General features: G+C 32.0%; 1 protein-coding gene across 2 annotated transcripts; it reads right to left on the bottom strand.

Moving 5' to 3' along the window:
- Positions 1-9,505: 9,505 nt before the first annotated feature.
- Positions 9,506-15,035, bottom strand: LOC149409567 (uncharacterized). Of its 2 annotated transcripts, none has more exons than XM_089649569.1 (4): positions 14,895-15,035; positions 14,040-14,105; positions 10,734-10,888; positions 9,506-9,688 (listed from the first exon to the last, which is right to left on the bottom strand). In XM_089649569.1, exons 2-4 carry the CDS (start codon positions 14,053-14,055, stop codon positions 9,545-9,547), a joined length of 315 nt encoding a protein of 104 aa, XP_089505695.1. In that variant the 5' UTR covers positions 14,056-14,105; positions 14,895-15,035; the 3' UTR covers positions 9,506-9,544. The 2 variants fall into 2 exon arrangements, with proteins under 2 accessions (XP_089505695.1, XP_089505694.1); XM_089649568.1 differs by lacking the exon at positions 14,895-15,035 and adding an exon at positions 14,533-14,729.
- Positions 15,036-16,657: the final 1,622 nt, after the last annotated feature.

Here is a 16,657-nt window from a genome sequence, read left to right as displayed (position 1 = left end):
TATGTTTAGCATGTCACAGAAGACATAGAAGATAATGAAATCAATATTCCGCAGTACAATACTATGAGATGTAACTCATATAGAAGACATACGGGTGGAGTAATTTTATTAATCAAACAAATTGTAAAATTTGAAATAATAACCAAGGAACAACACGATTAAACAGCGTGGATGTTGGCGATAAAAGTAAAAAGTGGCTTAAAAAAAGGGGTCGACTGTATTTTATTTTTTTTTTTTGTAGAGAGACAAACAGCTTTAACAGGGCAAATATATAGATAGGAGATGCTCTGGATACATTCCATACTATTGTATTAATTTTCGATCGTACGAGTTACTTCTAATCGATATTTGTGAAGTGTATTGCTAAAAATGTCTATGTTTTGTAATTTAGTATTATATTGGGCACATATACGTGGAATGGGTGAATTTTTTCTAAAGTTAGTTCTATATGTAGGTAAATGAAATAAATGGGATTGCCGTGTTGATCTTGTTGCCATATGAATATTTATTAAATTGGTTAGCTCTGGTGAGTCGAGGCCATTGTTAAGAATTTTAAATAATTAGATTTGGTCAAAAATCAAACGTCGTGTGTGAAGGGAGTTGAAGTTGTGGTATTTAATAGTATCGGTGTAATTTAAGAAATGTAAGTTTTGTTTATAATTAATGTGTTTAAAAAATTTTTTTTGAATCTTTCGATTCTTTCAATGTGAGCTTGGTAAAAAGGAGTCCAGATCGGTGTGCAGTGTTCTAGGTGGGGACGGATGAACGCTGTGTAAAGGTAATATAGAGTCTTAGGGTTGCGGAAAGGTTTCGTTAAACGTATTATAAATCCTAGCATTTTGTTGGCTTTGTTGATGATTGCATCAGTGTGTTGAATGAAGTTTAATTTCACATCCAGTATTACCCCAAGGTCTCTGATAGATTCTACTTCTTTGATATGTGTCCCATTTAATGTATAACCAAAGGAAATTTTATTTTTGTTACGTGTAAATGATAATTTATTGCACTTTGAGGTATTTACTACGAGTTTATTTGATTCGCAGTAGTCAAAAAGACGATTGAGATCCTCTTGAAGTTTAATGCAATCTTCGATTGATTTGATAACTAAGTAGATTTTTTTATCGTCTGCATATGCCAGGTAATTGGCGTGTAAAAAACATTTGTGAATATCATAAATATACACATTAAATAATAATGGACCTAAATGAGAACCTTGAGGTACACCGGAGGGCACGGAAAAGAAACTGGACTTAGTTCCCGCAACTGATACACATTGAAGTCTGCTCCGAAGGTATGAAGTGAGCCACCGAAGTAAGTCACCATGAATGCCTATTTGACTTAATTTTTTAATTAGAATGAAATGGTTTACTTTATCGAAGGCCTTAGAGTAATCAGTGTAGATTACATTGTATACCGTTCATTCGAGTATGAAGGATTTCTTAACGTACTTCGAAAAATGGTGTTCAGAGAACATCAAAGAAAGACAACCGAATATTATAGTAGGAGATTTCAATATAAACATGAATAAAAATGAAATGTATACACTTAAACAAAAAAACTTTAAAATATCATTGAGTTCAATGGGATGAAACAACTGGTAAAAGATCCCACTAGAGTGACTCTTACATCAAGTACATTAATTTATCTGGTGATAAAAATGTATTTGAACTACAGGTAAATCTGTTAGATTCACCCAGAATCACAGATCACTCCATAATTCAAATTATAGAGCAAAATAGAAATACGGAAAAATATTTTATAAAAACCAAAGTTTACAGGAACTATGCAAAATATGACGAAGAAGAACTTAGATTACAACTCAGAGCACAAAATTGGAATGGAATAATGGAATTAGATTTTGATATGAAGGTAGAAACACTCATAAAAATATAAAATATTCTTGACGGCCGGCATAGTCCAGTGGTAACGCATTGGACTGCCATTCCGAAGGTCGCGGGTTCGAACCCGGCGTGCACAAATAATTTTTATTTCATTAATTTGTGTTATTTCACAATTAATTAAATAAAAATAATATATAGTATATTTGCGGCACGTTCCAGAGTGGAAGATACTACCAGTATCGCCCTGGTGTACGACCACCATTCAGAATTGAAACGTTGCTCCAAATGGCTTTAGCCGTGTTTAGTGACTCGATCTGAATAGCCAGGTACTTCCCCACCTTCCTCTTTCCCTTCCCCACTTACCTTCAGCCTCACAACATCCCCCAATTGGGGATTCCATAGTCTCACTGGCTCTAGACGGGAGCAGTTGGGACTCTTGTAAGGTATACACTCTAAAAAAAAAAAAAATTGATAAAATTGTACCAGAAAAACAAACTCTGAACCAATCAAAAAATAAATGGTACAACAATAAACTTAGAAGCATGCAAAAGGAAAGAGACAGATTGTATAAAATAGCAAAAATTACGAGGAGCTCGGACAACTGGGAAAACTTCAAAATCTATAGAAACAGGTATACCACTCAATTAAAAAGCATAAAAAATGAATACTACAGAACTAAAATAGAGGAAGAAAGGGGAGATCAGAAGAAAATGTGGAAAACAATAAAATCGTTACTGAATAATGATAATAACAGTATTGCATATGAAGACATAATATTCCCCCCTGGAACAGATGGGTTAAATATAGCCAATAAATTCAACAATTATTTCATAAAAAGTATTGAAAATATTAACGAGAGTATTCCGAAAATTGTCTATAATGTTCATGATAAAATTGAAGAAAGAAATATAGAATTGGAATTTAAAAAAATAACAAAGGAGGAATTAAAAGTTATTCTGAAACAAATGAAATCAAAACCCAGTCCTGATGGAATAACAATACAATTAATAATTCAATCATTACCAATCATTGAGAATTACTTACTTAATTTTATAAATTAATCTTTCACCTTGGGAAAGTTCCCTCAATCATGGAAAATATCAAGTGTCATCCCAATACCGAAAATAAAAAATACAAAAAAATGTGAAGAATATAGACCAGTGAACACGCTCCCTAAGTATGAACAAATACTTGAACATATAATAAAAAAACAACTTGTTGATTTTATAGAAAAATGGAATATATTATGTGAAGAACAGTGTGGATTTAGAAATAACCAATCTTGTGAAATGGCTCTCAATCTAGTTCTGGAGGACTGGAAACAAGACTCAGATAAAAATAAAAATAAATATGTGATCGCGGTTTTCCTGGACTTTCAGAGAGCTTTTGAAACGATAGATAATTATTAAAATATAATTATTAAAAAAAACTATCTAAAAATGGAATAAAAGGAAAGGCATTGAAATGGTTCAAGGATTATTTAAGTAATAGATATCAAACCACAAAAGTGGGTGAGACAATATCCGAACCAGTAAAGATTACATTGGGAGTACCAAAAGGGTCGGTTATCGGACCTATTCTTTTTATAATGTACATTAATGATATGGTAAAAGTATTTAAACATTGTAAAATAAGATTATTTGCAGACGACGCACTGATATATATAACAGGAGAAGATTATGAACTCATAATGAACCATATAAATGAAGACCTACATAATATATCAATATGGCTGAAGAAAAATAAACTTAAATTGAATGTAAACAAAATAAAATTCATGAACATTGGAAAACGAGTAACGCAAACAAAAAAAGACATATTGATAGATAGTGAAGTATTGAAAGAAGTATTTGAAATGAAATATTTGGGGGTAATAATTGACTCTAAATTAACTTTTGCTAAAAATACAAAACAAATTATTAAAAAGATTGCCAAAAAAATCTCACTGTTGGGAAGAATAAGAAGATTACTTAACACAGTTTCCAGTAAAAATGTGTACAAAGCAATTATTGTACCACACACAAATTACTGTAGCAGCATTCTATTCTTATCCAACGACGGTTTAATGAAACAAATTAAAATTCTACAAAATAGAGCAATGAGAACCATATTGAAGAAAAATAGATACAAAAAAATTAAAAACATGTTGAAGGAGTTAAATATTTTGTCATTTAAACAAATCATTTACTTTAATACCATATTTTTAATCTACAAGATAATCAATGGCCATACGTCTAGTGAATTCCTAAGAAAAATTGATATCTACAGAACAAACACACACATGAGACGAGGAAAAGAAATGAATTGAGACTCCCCTTCAGGAAAAAAACACAAAAGAGTCAAAAGTCATTGATGTACGGAGCGTTGAAGATATTTGGAAAGCTACCAGAAGAAATAAAATCAGAAGAAAACATAAAAACATTTTTTGAATTAAATTACGAAAATATGTGATTGATTCATTTTAAATGTGATACTATAGTTATATGTATATGTATATAAGGATTGTATTAGGACATAGATAACTATGTACCTACTTAAAATACCGCAATAAACAATAAACAATCTTTCTCATATATCTTATCTATCTCATCTATGTTATCTATCTTATCTTTCTTATCTATCTCATCTATCTTATCTATCTCATCTTTCTTATCTATCTTATCTATCTTATCTATCTCATCTATCTTCTATATCTTATCTACCTCATCCATATTATCTATCTTATATATCTCATTTGTAAAATAATATATCTTATATTTATTTAGTTTTTTTTTTTTTTTATTTGAAAAAATATCTTTTTACATAGATAAGTATACAGGATATAAACAAGATATAAAAGAATAGAAATGAAAGTAGCCTTTTCTCACCATAAAGAGACAATGCTCTTGTGTTCGGTGAGCGAATTCTAGTTCAATTATATATATATGTTAGTAATAAGGTAAATCAATTATTAAGAAATAACACAAGATTTAAACAATATTACTTATATCTCATATATTATATCTCATATATCTTATCTATCTCATATATCTTATCTATCTTATGTATCTCATATATCTTAACTATATCATTTTTCTTATATATCTTATCTTTCTCATCTTTCCTATATTTTTTTATTTATTTTATCTCACTTATCTGTCTCATCTTTCTCATCTATCTTATCTACCTTATGTTTCCTATATTTCTTATCTATATCATCTATCTTATCTTTCGTATATATAGTATCTATCTTATCTTTCCTATCTATCTTAGCTATCTCTTCTATCTTATCTATCTTATCTATCTTATTTATCTTATCTGATTATCTATCTTACATATTTCATCTATCTTTTCTACCTTATCTATCTTTTCTGTCTTATCCGTCTTATATATCAAATATATTTTATCTATCTTATTTATCTTATCTTTCTTATAAATCTTATCTATCTCTCTATTTTATCTATCGTATATATCTTATCTTACTATCAACCTATATATTTTATCAATCATATCTATTTTATCTATCGTATCTCTATCATCTATCTTTTCTATTGTATCTATCGTATCTATTTTATCTATCGTTTCTATCTAATCTACCGTATCGATATTTTATATCTTATATATCTTATCTGTTTATCTATCTTATCTATCTTATCTTTCTTTTCGGTCTTATCCGTCTTACATATCTAATCTATCTTATTTATCTTATATATCTTATCTATCTTATCTATCTTATCTATCTTATCTATCTTATCTATCTTATCTATCTTATCTAACGTCTCTGTTTTATCTATCGTATCTATCATATCTATCGTATCTATTTTATCGATCGTGTCTATTATATCTATCGTATCTATTTTATCTATCGTATATATCTTATCTTATTATATAAAACGCAAAGGTTTTTATTGTAGAGATTAATTTTTCATTCTCTTGTGGTATATGCCTGTTTTCGTGTATACACAACGAAACTGTCACTTTGGTTTTAAGTTCCAATATATTTACAAATGGCCAAAGGATAATAAATTTAATGAAGCATTCATTTCATCAGTACGTCCTCTCGTAAGTAAGTTAAGCCGGTAAGTTTTGAGAAAGTCAGCTGAGAACAAAATTGTACATCCATACATAGGTGGGTTTTTGTTGCGCATAAAAAATTAAAATCATTAACAGATTTAGACAAAAGTAATTCTACTACTTTGTTTAATTCAAATAATGCTTCTTCAAAGATGTTAAGATCACATTGAACGTCATCTGATATTAAATCTCGCTATCGCATTGCCGAATCTATTGTGTTGTCCCAATGAAAGACATATTTTAAGAGACTTTTTGCTTTGCATGCTGCTTGATAGGTGTTATAAGTAACTTCTTGGACAGTTTTGATGTGTGCAAAAGATATTGGACCTTTTACTTTTATTATGAAGTAACATTTGCTCTTGTTGGGATGAAGCACATAAACCCTCCCAAGAGCATTCGTTTTTTTTAACTCCAGGAAAGCCGTCAATCGGAGTACCTTGCTTTCTCCGTTAGAAGGTTTTGGCAGTCTGATTCCACGTATACTTGGGACTTTGTCATATGTCTGTCTTTTTGTGAAATCTTCTTGAGCACATAACTTTAAAACGCCGTTAGCGAAACAAACCCTCTGTCCATTTTCTAAACGAAAAGCTAGTGTTAAGAATAATTGTGGGTGCCCGGTCATGCACGTTGAATGATAAAATCCTCCATACTGATTTGGAGTTGCAAATTTAATGACCATATCGATATTTCTCCACTTCATATATGAAGTGTTTTGTAACGTAGAATTTTAGATAATAAATAATAAGTAACAGGCAGTTAAAAGTAATCTTCTTTATTAACATTAAATGACATACGACAAGCAATGACCGAAGACATGCTTCCATCATCTACTTAATATATATACAAATTTAATATTAAGAAAACTGAAATTTGTTGACTTGTCAAACCTTTGAAAATGATATAAAAAAAGGTTTTAGTTATATCTGTATTATGTGGGTTTTCCAATAAGAGGTGTTATTTTGATATTCAATCGTAAAAGATCAATGGTTTCGTTGCTTGTGTGGCACGTAGCGCTGTCTTGTTGAAAGTAAACGTTGTCCAGATCAATACCATCCAATTCCGGCCATAAAAACTTATTAATCATCTCTCGATAGCTCAATCCATTCACCGTAACTGTTGCTCCAGCCTCATTTTCAACAAAGTAAGGTCCAATGACTCCGCCGGACCATAAACCGCACCAAACAGTCACACGTTGAGGATAGAGAGGCTTTTCAACAATAACTCTTGGGTTTTCCGAGCCCCAGATGCGACAATTTTGCTTTTTGACGAAGCCACCGAGGTGGAAATGGGCCTCATTACTCAAGATGATTTGCATTTGATTCACTCAAGTGAATTTTAATAATTTCAATGCGTTGTTGAAGCGTGTATCGTTCCATTTTTATTAATGGCGTAGTTTCTACTTGTCATATGTCAAAAAATGACAGCTTCAAAAGTAACATCTACCGAAATAACGGGCTATTCAAAATAACACCTCTTATTGGAAAACCCTGTATAAAACATTGTATTAATGGACGTTCATTAAACATAAAGATAAATTATATTGTCAAGGAGATATAATATATTTGCTCAATAATACATTCCCTGGAGATTTTTAAAATACATTTTAATTTGTTTATATCTTTGGGGCAGTAGGTTTATGAGCAATGTTTCCTCTAATTGTTTCATTGTTTGAGCGGCACATCAACATAACTGTGGCAGATATTAAGGAAAGAATTAGGCTAGTGCGCTAGTAATCTAACTAACATATGATCCGAAACGTCAGTTATTTTTGTGAATACTTGCGTACAACAAAAATCTAGTGACACATTCCTTTCTTCGAGATGTGTGCGGAAGATGAAAACATGTGTACGGACAATTTTTAACAAACGTGCGGCTGCACACCTTAGAGGGAAAATTGTTTAAAAGATGCAATATTAGACCCAAAAAAAAAAGGTTATCTTTGGTACTCATTTTTAACCAAAATTAGAAATACAATATTATAACTCTAATCCATTGAAATTATTTATTTATTTCTTCGTGTTCTACATGAAACAGAAATACACCAATATATTACGTGGAAGATTACAAATTTTAGGTAAATGTAAGTATAAAAAGGTCATGAGGGTAGTAACTATTTTGTGACTTGCATAAGATAGTTGTCTGCAAGCAGAGATGTGCAAAATGGGTACCCAAAACCATTTGAAATGCAAAATGGAAATGGGTCAAAACTTTTCCATTTGAAAATGCAAAATGCAAAATGGTTTTTTAGAAAAGCATTTCAAATGCAAAATACCTATTTTCAAAATGCAAAATGGTTTCTCAGGTCAAACAATTTAAATAATTATAGAATTTTTAGACAATTTTGTCTTTTAATAATGGATATCAATGTAGAACAAACATATTACATGATGGTAAATCCAAAAACACCACGACTACAGATTATGAAACCACAAAAAATTTGGGCGGGACTAATGTTGTCAAAGTAAAAACATAGAAACTGCTATCTAACATTTAATATTACAGCGTCATGGCCCCATGTTCAGTATTTTTTGTAATGGTATCACTCAATTGCCAGGGCTCCTACCAGGGAGCAACTTGACAAATGTAAATTATCTCTCATGGCGAGGTTGAGGACCGACTGATATTTGGGGCTTATGAAAAAAAGATGAGTGGAGATAGTAGGAAGAATATTGCAAAAAAGCATTTAAAATGGAAAATGCATTGAGAAAAGCATTTAAAATGCAAAATGGAAAATACCCATTTTGCATTTCCATTTGAAATGGATTTATTTGAAATAAAACACATCTCTGTCTGCAAGTGACGTTGAAAATGTCGATGGTCAGTGCAGAATTGTTTCGATTGATAGTTTGTGACCTTAGTAAAACAGGGTTCTAACCGAGGTCAACATAACATGTTTCAGTTCTAACCCATTTAGCAAGCACTCTGTCTCTTACACTTTTCTGATATTGTATATCGCCATCCTATTTGAATTTCATAATGATGATATCACACAGTTCTGTATTTGAATTTTAAGCAAAGAATGGTCAGACTTTTGGATTATGAAACATGCCCACATTGCATTTCTTGTATTTTTTTTACTCTATGCCTAAAATAAACATCTTAGGCCTGAGCTACACCGTGGGCTTTTTTTCCATGACCTAAAATAAAAAAAAACTTAACTGATCACTCCTTTTTCCGGAGCGCCTCTCTGTCTCTGTCTCGGCACACACAACTTGCTTCATTCACATACATACATACTCTTATTTTATTCTAACTCTTGACATGACCCCACTCAAATAATTGTTTCCCTTGGTCGTGCCACGTATTCTTTCAATACATTTTAAAGTTAAATAACAAGATTGGAACACCCTATATGCAAGCAATGCATCTGTGTTCATGTCAACTCTGGCTGCAATACCAATTATCAGGAGACAAGATAATATTAAAAACATGGTCATCTTTCGGAATGCGGAGACTTTGATGTAATACCATTTTTAAAAAGCTCAATTTACCAATCCTATTTTTTTTTGTTTTATCAGTCAAATAAATAATTAAGTTAAAAAAGATATATTATAGTCAAAATCACTTTTTTGTTTTGTATCATAACCTAATTAAATAAATAGACAGGTATGTATAAGAAATCAAAGACGTACATTAATCATATTTATTAACTATTTACATTGTGTTTTTTCTATCTTCTCTATTTCTAGTTTAAGGAGTTGGACCTGCAGTCGGCTCTCCTCCTTGAGGAAATCCATCTTCATCTTGTGAATCTCTCTCCTCTGCTCCAACTGCAGCTTCTGTAGCTCCATTACCTAAAACAGAAAAACTCCCAAGAGTTAAATGAGGGAAAACCAATGTAACAAATTTCAACACAATAATAAGGAAATCTCTCTCCTCTGCTGTAGCTGCACCTTCAGTAGCTCATAACCTTATGTTAAAAGGAAAAACTTCCAAGAGTTAAATGAGGGAAAACCAATGTAGCAAATTTCAACACAATAATAAGGAAATCTCTCTCCTCTGCTGTAGCTGCAGCTTCAGTAGCTCATAACCTTATGTTAAAAGGAAAAACTCCCAAGAGTTAAATGAGGGAAAACCAATGTAACAAATTTCAACACAATAATAAGGAAATCTCTCTCCTCTGCTGTAGCTGCAGCTTCAGTAGCTCATAACCTTATGTTAAAAGGAAAAACTCCCAAGAGTTAAATGAGGGAAAACCAATGTATCAAATTTCAACACAACAATGTGGAAATCCCCCTTCATCTAGTGAATCTCTCTCCTCTACTGTAGCTGCAGCTTCATTAGCTCATAATCTTATGTTAAAAGGAAAAACTCCCAAGAGTTCAATGAGGGGAAACCAATTTATCAAATTTCAACACAATAATGAGGAAATCCCTCTTCATCTTGTGAATCTCTCTCCTCTGCTGTAGCTGCAGCTTCTGTAGATCCATAACATGAAACAGAAACATATTAAAACTTTTTGCTAAAGTGGTTGAGAATAGACTTGCGGAACCAGGAGACGTAGTGGAATATCCAAAGAAAACCCTGGTAACCTTTATTAAAGGGACCAGGTTACTATTAAAGGAATGAGGAAATATGGGAGATAGAACAATGGGTCCATGGCCTGAGGCCTGAGTGCTCACTGGAACTATGTTAACCGTCAACGTTTTACTGGAGCGAATTAACACGGCCTACTAGATAAAAATTCGGCGATATGTGAATGCGGTGAAAATCACGAAAGCGAATGCCCAATTGATGATGTCCACAGGGCAACTCCTCAGACCCTAGACTGACTCGCAGACATCTAGATATCTCCCACGACCCCCCGCCAGAACTAGATAACAATGTGAGTATAATCACCATGGCGTTCTCCTTTTTCTTCATGGAGTGTTCCTTCCTGAGAAACTTCTCCTGAAGCTGCACCAGCTTTATCTTGGCTACGGCCAGTTTGTTCCACAGCTCGTTGATGCGCTTCCTCTGGATGGTGCGTGAGTTGGTCCCCAATCTGGAGTATCCTGAAATCATTCAAACACATCCAACTTCATTTTTTTTATTAAGACAAAGTAATTCAAAAACATACTGAGTTTTTGGTTTGAAAATTCGGTCCCTTAGAAATAGTTTAGACGTTTTAATTAAATACTGCGAGTAGAAAACACTCGACTTTTGCTATAATCGATCATTTTTTTTTGTTAAATCTTTTTATAAGCCTAGAAAAAAATAAAGTATCAGACCTATAAAAAATGCTTTGCAGTGCAGTTCCTACTTACAAACCCCTTATCCGGTACGGTTTTATTATTATATAGTGTAGAAAATTTAGTTCTATAGTTTACAATCAGAAAACATTATAATATCTGTCTGAACTTTATAAAATAAAATAAAACGTGTATTTTGGCGTTTTTTAAGTTTTTTTTTGCATATGAATTAAAAAAGGCGGCCAGTGTTAGATGGAAAATATAACCTTATCGCCCATCTGCGTAAGGAGTGCGTGATTTAGCCCGATTCAAATATAACTTGTCGAGGTGGATTGCCTAAATCCGCAAGACTACCCTTAGTTAGTACAACATCCATTAAAAAAAAAAACAGTAAACATAACTAGTTCTTAATATATCTATTTTTGATAATGTCAAATCGTTGTGGAATTCCATTTTAATGATATATTGAAACAATTTTAAACTTTCTCCACTTATTTAATTTGTTTGCCTGCTGGTAATCAATATATATTATAAAAGTAAGCGTACAATGGTACGATCAAGGGAGTTATATAGTGTGGTAGCCCTCTATCTTCCATTCATGAAGAAGGTTCCCGTTTTTACCTGAAAGGCGTGCTTTTGAAGATATAAGGGCTGGAAGTTTCGACCTCTAGAAATTTCTAGAACAGTCCAGAACATTCGAGAGCATTCCACAACATTTCAGAACATCACGGAACATTGCAGAATGATTTTTTTTTTTAGTACTCTATATTGTGCCACTTATCGGGTCTAAAACTATCCAATATTTCAAGTTAGAACCAACCATACACATCCAAAAAGTTTCATTTTAATCGTTTGGGCGGTTTCAGAGATTAGCGTGTACGAACACGTGATTTTTGTATACTAAGATAACATAAACACATTATCAGATACAACGGTACGATTTGCAAAAACATCAAATTGCAAAAAAAACAAGTAAGTTATCATGAAAATTGAAAGCTAGCGTGTGGCAAAAGTTTGTCAGACATGCGGTAAAGTAGGTGCCAAAATTATTTTATTAATTAATAATTCTTTATTTGAAACTAGCTGTACCCCGCCACGCGTTGCTATGGCTCAAATTCAAATTCAAAAAAATATTTATTGCACAAAAATACAGAGTACAAAGGGTATAGCTTATAGGTTACATTCTATTTCTTCCAGCTAACCCAACAAATACACATTATAATACATAACCCAACAATTACATGTTAACAAATGTATATAAATAATAAATTAAAAACAGAGGTATTTAATTTATGTAAGGTATTCATTTAAGGTGAGTGATATTTAATATTAAGAAAGGTATGCTTAGATGGTTTGGGCATGTAGAGCGAATGAGCGAAGATAGGAGTGTAAGGAGGATATATGATGCAAATGTGAATGGTAGCAGAAGTCGGGGACGCCCGAGGAAGACATGGCACGATCAAGTGAATCAGATACTCGAGTCGGGCCATGTCAAGAGTCAGAATAATAGAAGAGTATGTATGAGACGATGTATGAATGTGAATGAGGCAAGGAGTGTGTGCCAAGACCGAGTTGTTTGGCGGTCCGTCCTCTCTGCCTACCCCTGCGGGGACACGGCGTGATGGTTAGTTAGTTAGTTAGTTAGATATTTGTTTAAAAGAAATGTTTTTTAGTGATGATTTAAATTTGAGTCGGTTATTTGTTTGATGCTACGTGAAAGGTTGTTATATACTTTAAGGCGATGCCATACGTAGTAATGCAAAATCATGTGTTTTTGGTTTGAAAATTTGGTCGCCTAGAAATGTTTCAGATGCTTTAATTAAATACTGCGAGTAGAATACATCTTGGCCTTTGAAATAATCAAGTATTTTTTTAGATAAGTCTTTTTATAAGCCCAGAAAAAAATAATGTATAAGGCCTATGAAAACTGCTTTAAAGTTCAAAATCTCCTACTTACGAACCCATTTTCGGTTATGATTTTATTGTATAATGTGACAAATTAAGTTATTTCTAAAATGATCAGAAAAAATTAAATATTTATCCCTGAACATCCACAAAATAAAATAAAAGGCACTTTTTGGCCATGTTTTTTTCTTGCATAAATCAAAACTGGTGGATGGTGTTAAGGGGGAATTTAAACCTTATCGCCATCTACGTAAGGGTTGTTATTGATAGCGGCTCAATTTAAAATGCCTTGTAGTGTGGTCCTTTTCGAAATATAGTTTTGTTTGCTTTTGGTATTAATAAGTTTTCTGTGAACCTTGTAGCGTGTTTATGTGTTGAGTTTTTTTGTGGGAACTTTTCTGGAGAGGATCGAACTAACAGGCATAACTCCATTATATATATTATGTCCGTCACTGTCGGAAGTTTGAGATTATTTAAAAATTGGTCTACATGAATCCAGTCAGTCTGTCTGTACAGATAGTCTGTGCAGATGACTATGTTTTTAAAAAAGAACATGTTTTTACCTGTCACAGGTGACATCTATATAATATAGGTATACAAAAACACACGCGTATTCGAATGCAAAGTTGTGTCAAAATTTCAAAGCAATCGATGAAGAACTGTCGGAGATTTAAGATTTTGAACGCACAAACATTTACATATTTATTTATATAGATGTGTAATCATTTCCTTTGTTTAAATGTTTAAGAGATGTCATATTCTTCTTTTGAAAGTCAAATATTTTTTTAATAAATACTTTCAGGTACACAATTTCCTGGTTAATTTTCACAGGCCTGCACTAGCACCTATTTAACAGAAAACTTAAAAAATTGAAAAAAAAAATTGTAACCGTCCAATGATTCTTGGTACGAAATGTGTATATTAAATCGCGTCAATTCAAAAATAATTTACCCATGAATCGCTATAATATTATACATACAAAGCACAACGAAAGAATGTACGCAATATGAACGCAGGAAATATGATTGACAATTAAATCTAATTAGAGAATGAAAAAGTAGGTACTTACTTGGTGGTGACTGCATTGTAACTTGATTTTGACTTCTCTGATTATTTTGTGGAGTTACTGGGTTATCTACAAAATGAAAAACACAATCAAAATTATATGCACCTATACACACAAAATTATATTATAAGTATGTGTTGTTCAATAATATTATGTTTCTTTTCTACAAAAACTACTATTCCAATATCATGTAACAGATGATCTATACATCATTTAATAGTTAATCAATGATTTTTACATCATGTAATAGATAAATAGGTGATTTTTCCATCTACACTTGATATCATCCTAATCCAGGGTCACCCCTCCCTTTTCTATGAAATGCACTCAAACATATGGACATAGTATAGGACTCAATGCACTAAAGGCATCTAGTCATATCCCCAAAGCCCTAAGGAAAATTCTTACTAAACAAAACATGAAAATAATAACACAATTCGATAGGAATATAAGATAGTAACGTATTAATATAATTGAAACAATTAAAATAACCCACGTATCGCACAGTAACGATTGTTCTCGCGAGGAAACATTTTCGACAACTATTCTTGCAGATGACAAAGGAAAACTATATCGAACGAATATAGGTTGAATAAGGTAAATTTTCACTGCAGTTATGTTTGTAATTGTTAAATTATCAAGGACATCGAAGATGAGATGCTCTAGAGAGATTTTCCGGCAGCCTCTCCCGCCATAGACGAATCAATGTGTGTTTACTGTTTTGAATTCTGAGCTAGCCAAGTATCGATTAGTCTATACGAGTCTATCAACAATCTCTAAAACTCTAGCCTCAAATAGACAAAATGGAGAATCTAGGTTATATTTTGATGTAATTATTTGTTATTTTGTTGTACGTACCGGTGGCGATGCATTAATGATTGATATCCATCACTTGGAAGGCGATTTTTCGGCTTATTTATATAGATTTCACATAAATAAAAAATAATTAAACCAAAACCGCTGGCGATGACAGCTGAAGTGTTGCCAGCTTTTGATTTTTTTTATGTTGCCTCTAAAAGAAAAAAGTTTTGAAAACTAATAAAAAGGAACTCCATTCCTGTTTAATATTTTTTTAATCAATAATGACCCTCTAACATAAACACCAATTTATATTTAGATTTAATCGAGCTTAAACTCATTCACATTTTATCAACTTTAGGTGTCAATCACATATACAGACACGGACGTATACGCATTGATAGCCATGTTCAATGGCGTTATACGAAGTAAGATGAAGATTGCTAGTTGTGTATGGACTCAGCAACAAACTAATGAGTGTACAAATATGCTGGACAAATCCAGAAAAATTCCAGGTACGTCTATATACAGATGCATGGAACTATCCGAGGTTCATGCACCATATAAACTTTCTTGTGGCAACAAATAGATTTAGTCTACAAATCAAACGTTATGCAAATCTTACAATACTTAGTTTTAATATAATTCATAACTCTATTGATAGCAAATTCCTCTTGGAAACTTCAGCCGTAGTCGTCACCATGTCCTGTTCAAGATACCACGCGGCAGAACAGATGTTCTGACATGACATAGCATGACACGAGGAATGGTGCTGTTGAATGACATTACTGAAATAGTAGATGTATTAAATTCCTCTTACTTTTTGTAAAGCTTACTTCTTTGATGTTAATACACTCAGAATAAGACGATTTTACTCTAAATAGATTAATAATCTGTGGTACAAGAATAATTTTTAAAAATTCAAATTCTCAGGAATCGGGGGATATTAGAGCAATTAATATACGATGAAATCAGTTCTACAAGATCGGAAATATTGTTATACAAGATTGTTTTTGACGGTTTGATTTATTTTTAAGTTATTGAACAACACTAGATAAATTGTCAATATCTTTTTATTGTATTTTTCCAAACTGCGAAAACTCATCCGTAACCGTAACTGAAATTTATCAATATTTTTTTCTATATTTCTGTAAAACCTGCACTACTACAAAGAAAATGATGTGACGCCATCAAACTAACCAGTAATAAAAATGCTCCTTTATCACCTCTCACGGGAATCATTTTAATGCAAGTAAAATTGTTAAGTTAAGGTGATCTAATAAACGTTTGCCACAAATTTAATCTGTGCAATACTTGTATGTTCGATTACATCTTGGTGTTTCAATTACTTTTCTTAAATTTAATGATAGTTACTAGATTTTTTTCTTTGTGTTACCTATTATTACGTTAATAATAATAATAATAAGTGTTTTATTATCTTTTTTTGTGTAACAAATAGATATAATGATATCCTCACTGGGATCTCCCGTGCTGAGGATTGTATTTATAATGATAATATCGTGTACGTATTATGTATTTACTTTAAATTATGGTAATACAAAGATCTTTTAAGAAATCAAATATTGTTTTGTACTCTCTTGACAAAATCTTTTCTTATATGCTTATTGTTGTACACCGTCATAAATAAATCACCCACTACACCATTATTAGAAGTTTGGTCTTTGTATTTATGGTTTGTTATTTATTTTATTTTAACCTTCTATATGTTGTTGTGAATAATAAAAATAAATTTTAAAATAGTAGGTTAGTTTCATAAACCTTATTCGAGATAAATTAAGAAACTGTTAAGCTAATTGCTAACT

Source organism: Hesperophylax consimilis, chromosome 30 (assembly GCF_061612785.1).
Source record: "Hesperophylax consimilis isolate HC1 chromosome 30, BYU_Hcon_1.0, whole genome shotgun sequence".
NCBI lineage: Eukaryota > Metazoa > Arthropoda > Insecta > Trichoptera > Limnephilidae > Hesperophylax > Hesperophylax consimilis.
Note: the sequence above shows the minus strand (reverse complement) of the source record. Positions and strands in the feature narration are given on the sequence as shown.

Excerpts from the sequence above, each read along its gene's own strand:
- LOC149409567 (XM_089649568.1), bottom strand. The coding sequence starts at position 14,569 with ATGTTTCCTCGCGAGAACAATCGTTACTGTGCGATAC. Across the intron at positions 14,106-14,532 it reads CAATCGTTACTGTGCGATAC|ATAACCCAGTAACTCCACAA; the intron begins GTGGGTTATTTT and ends TTCATTTTGTAG. Across the intron at positions 9,689-10,733 it reads AGAAAAAGGAGAACGCCATG|GTAATGGAGCTACAGAAGCT; the intron begins GTGATTATACTC and ends TTTCTGTTTTAG.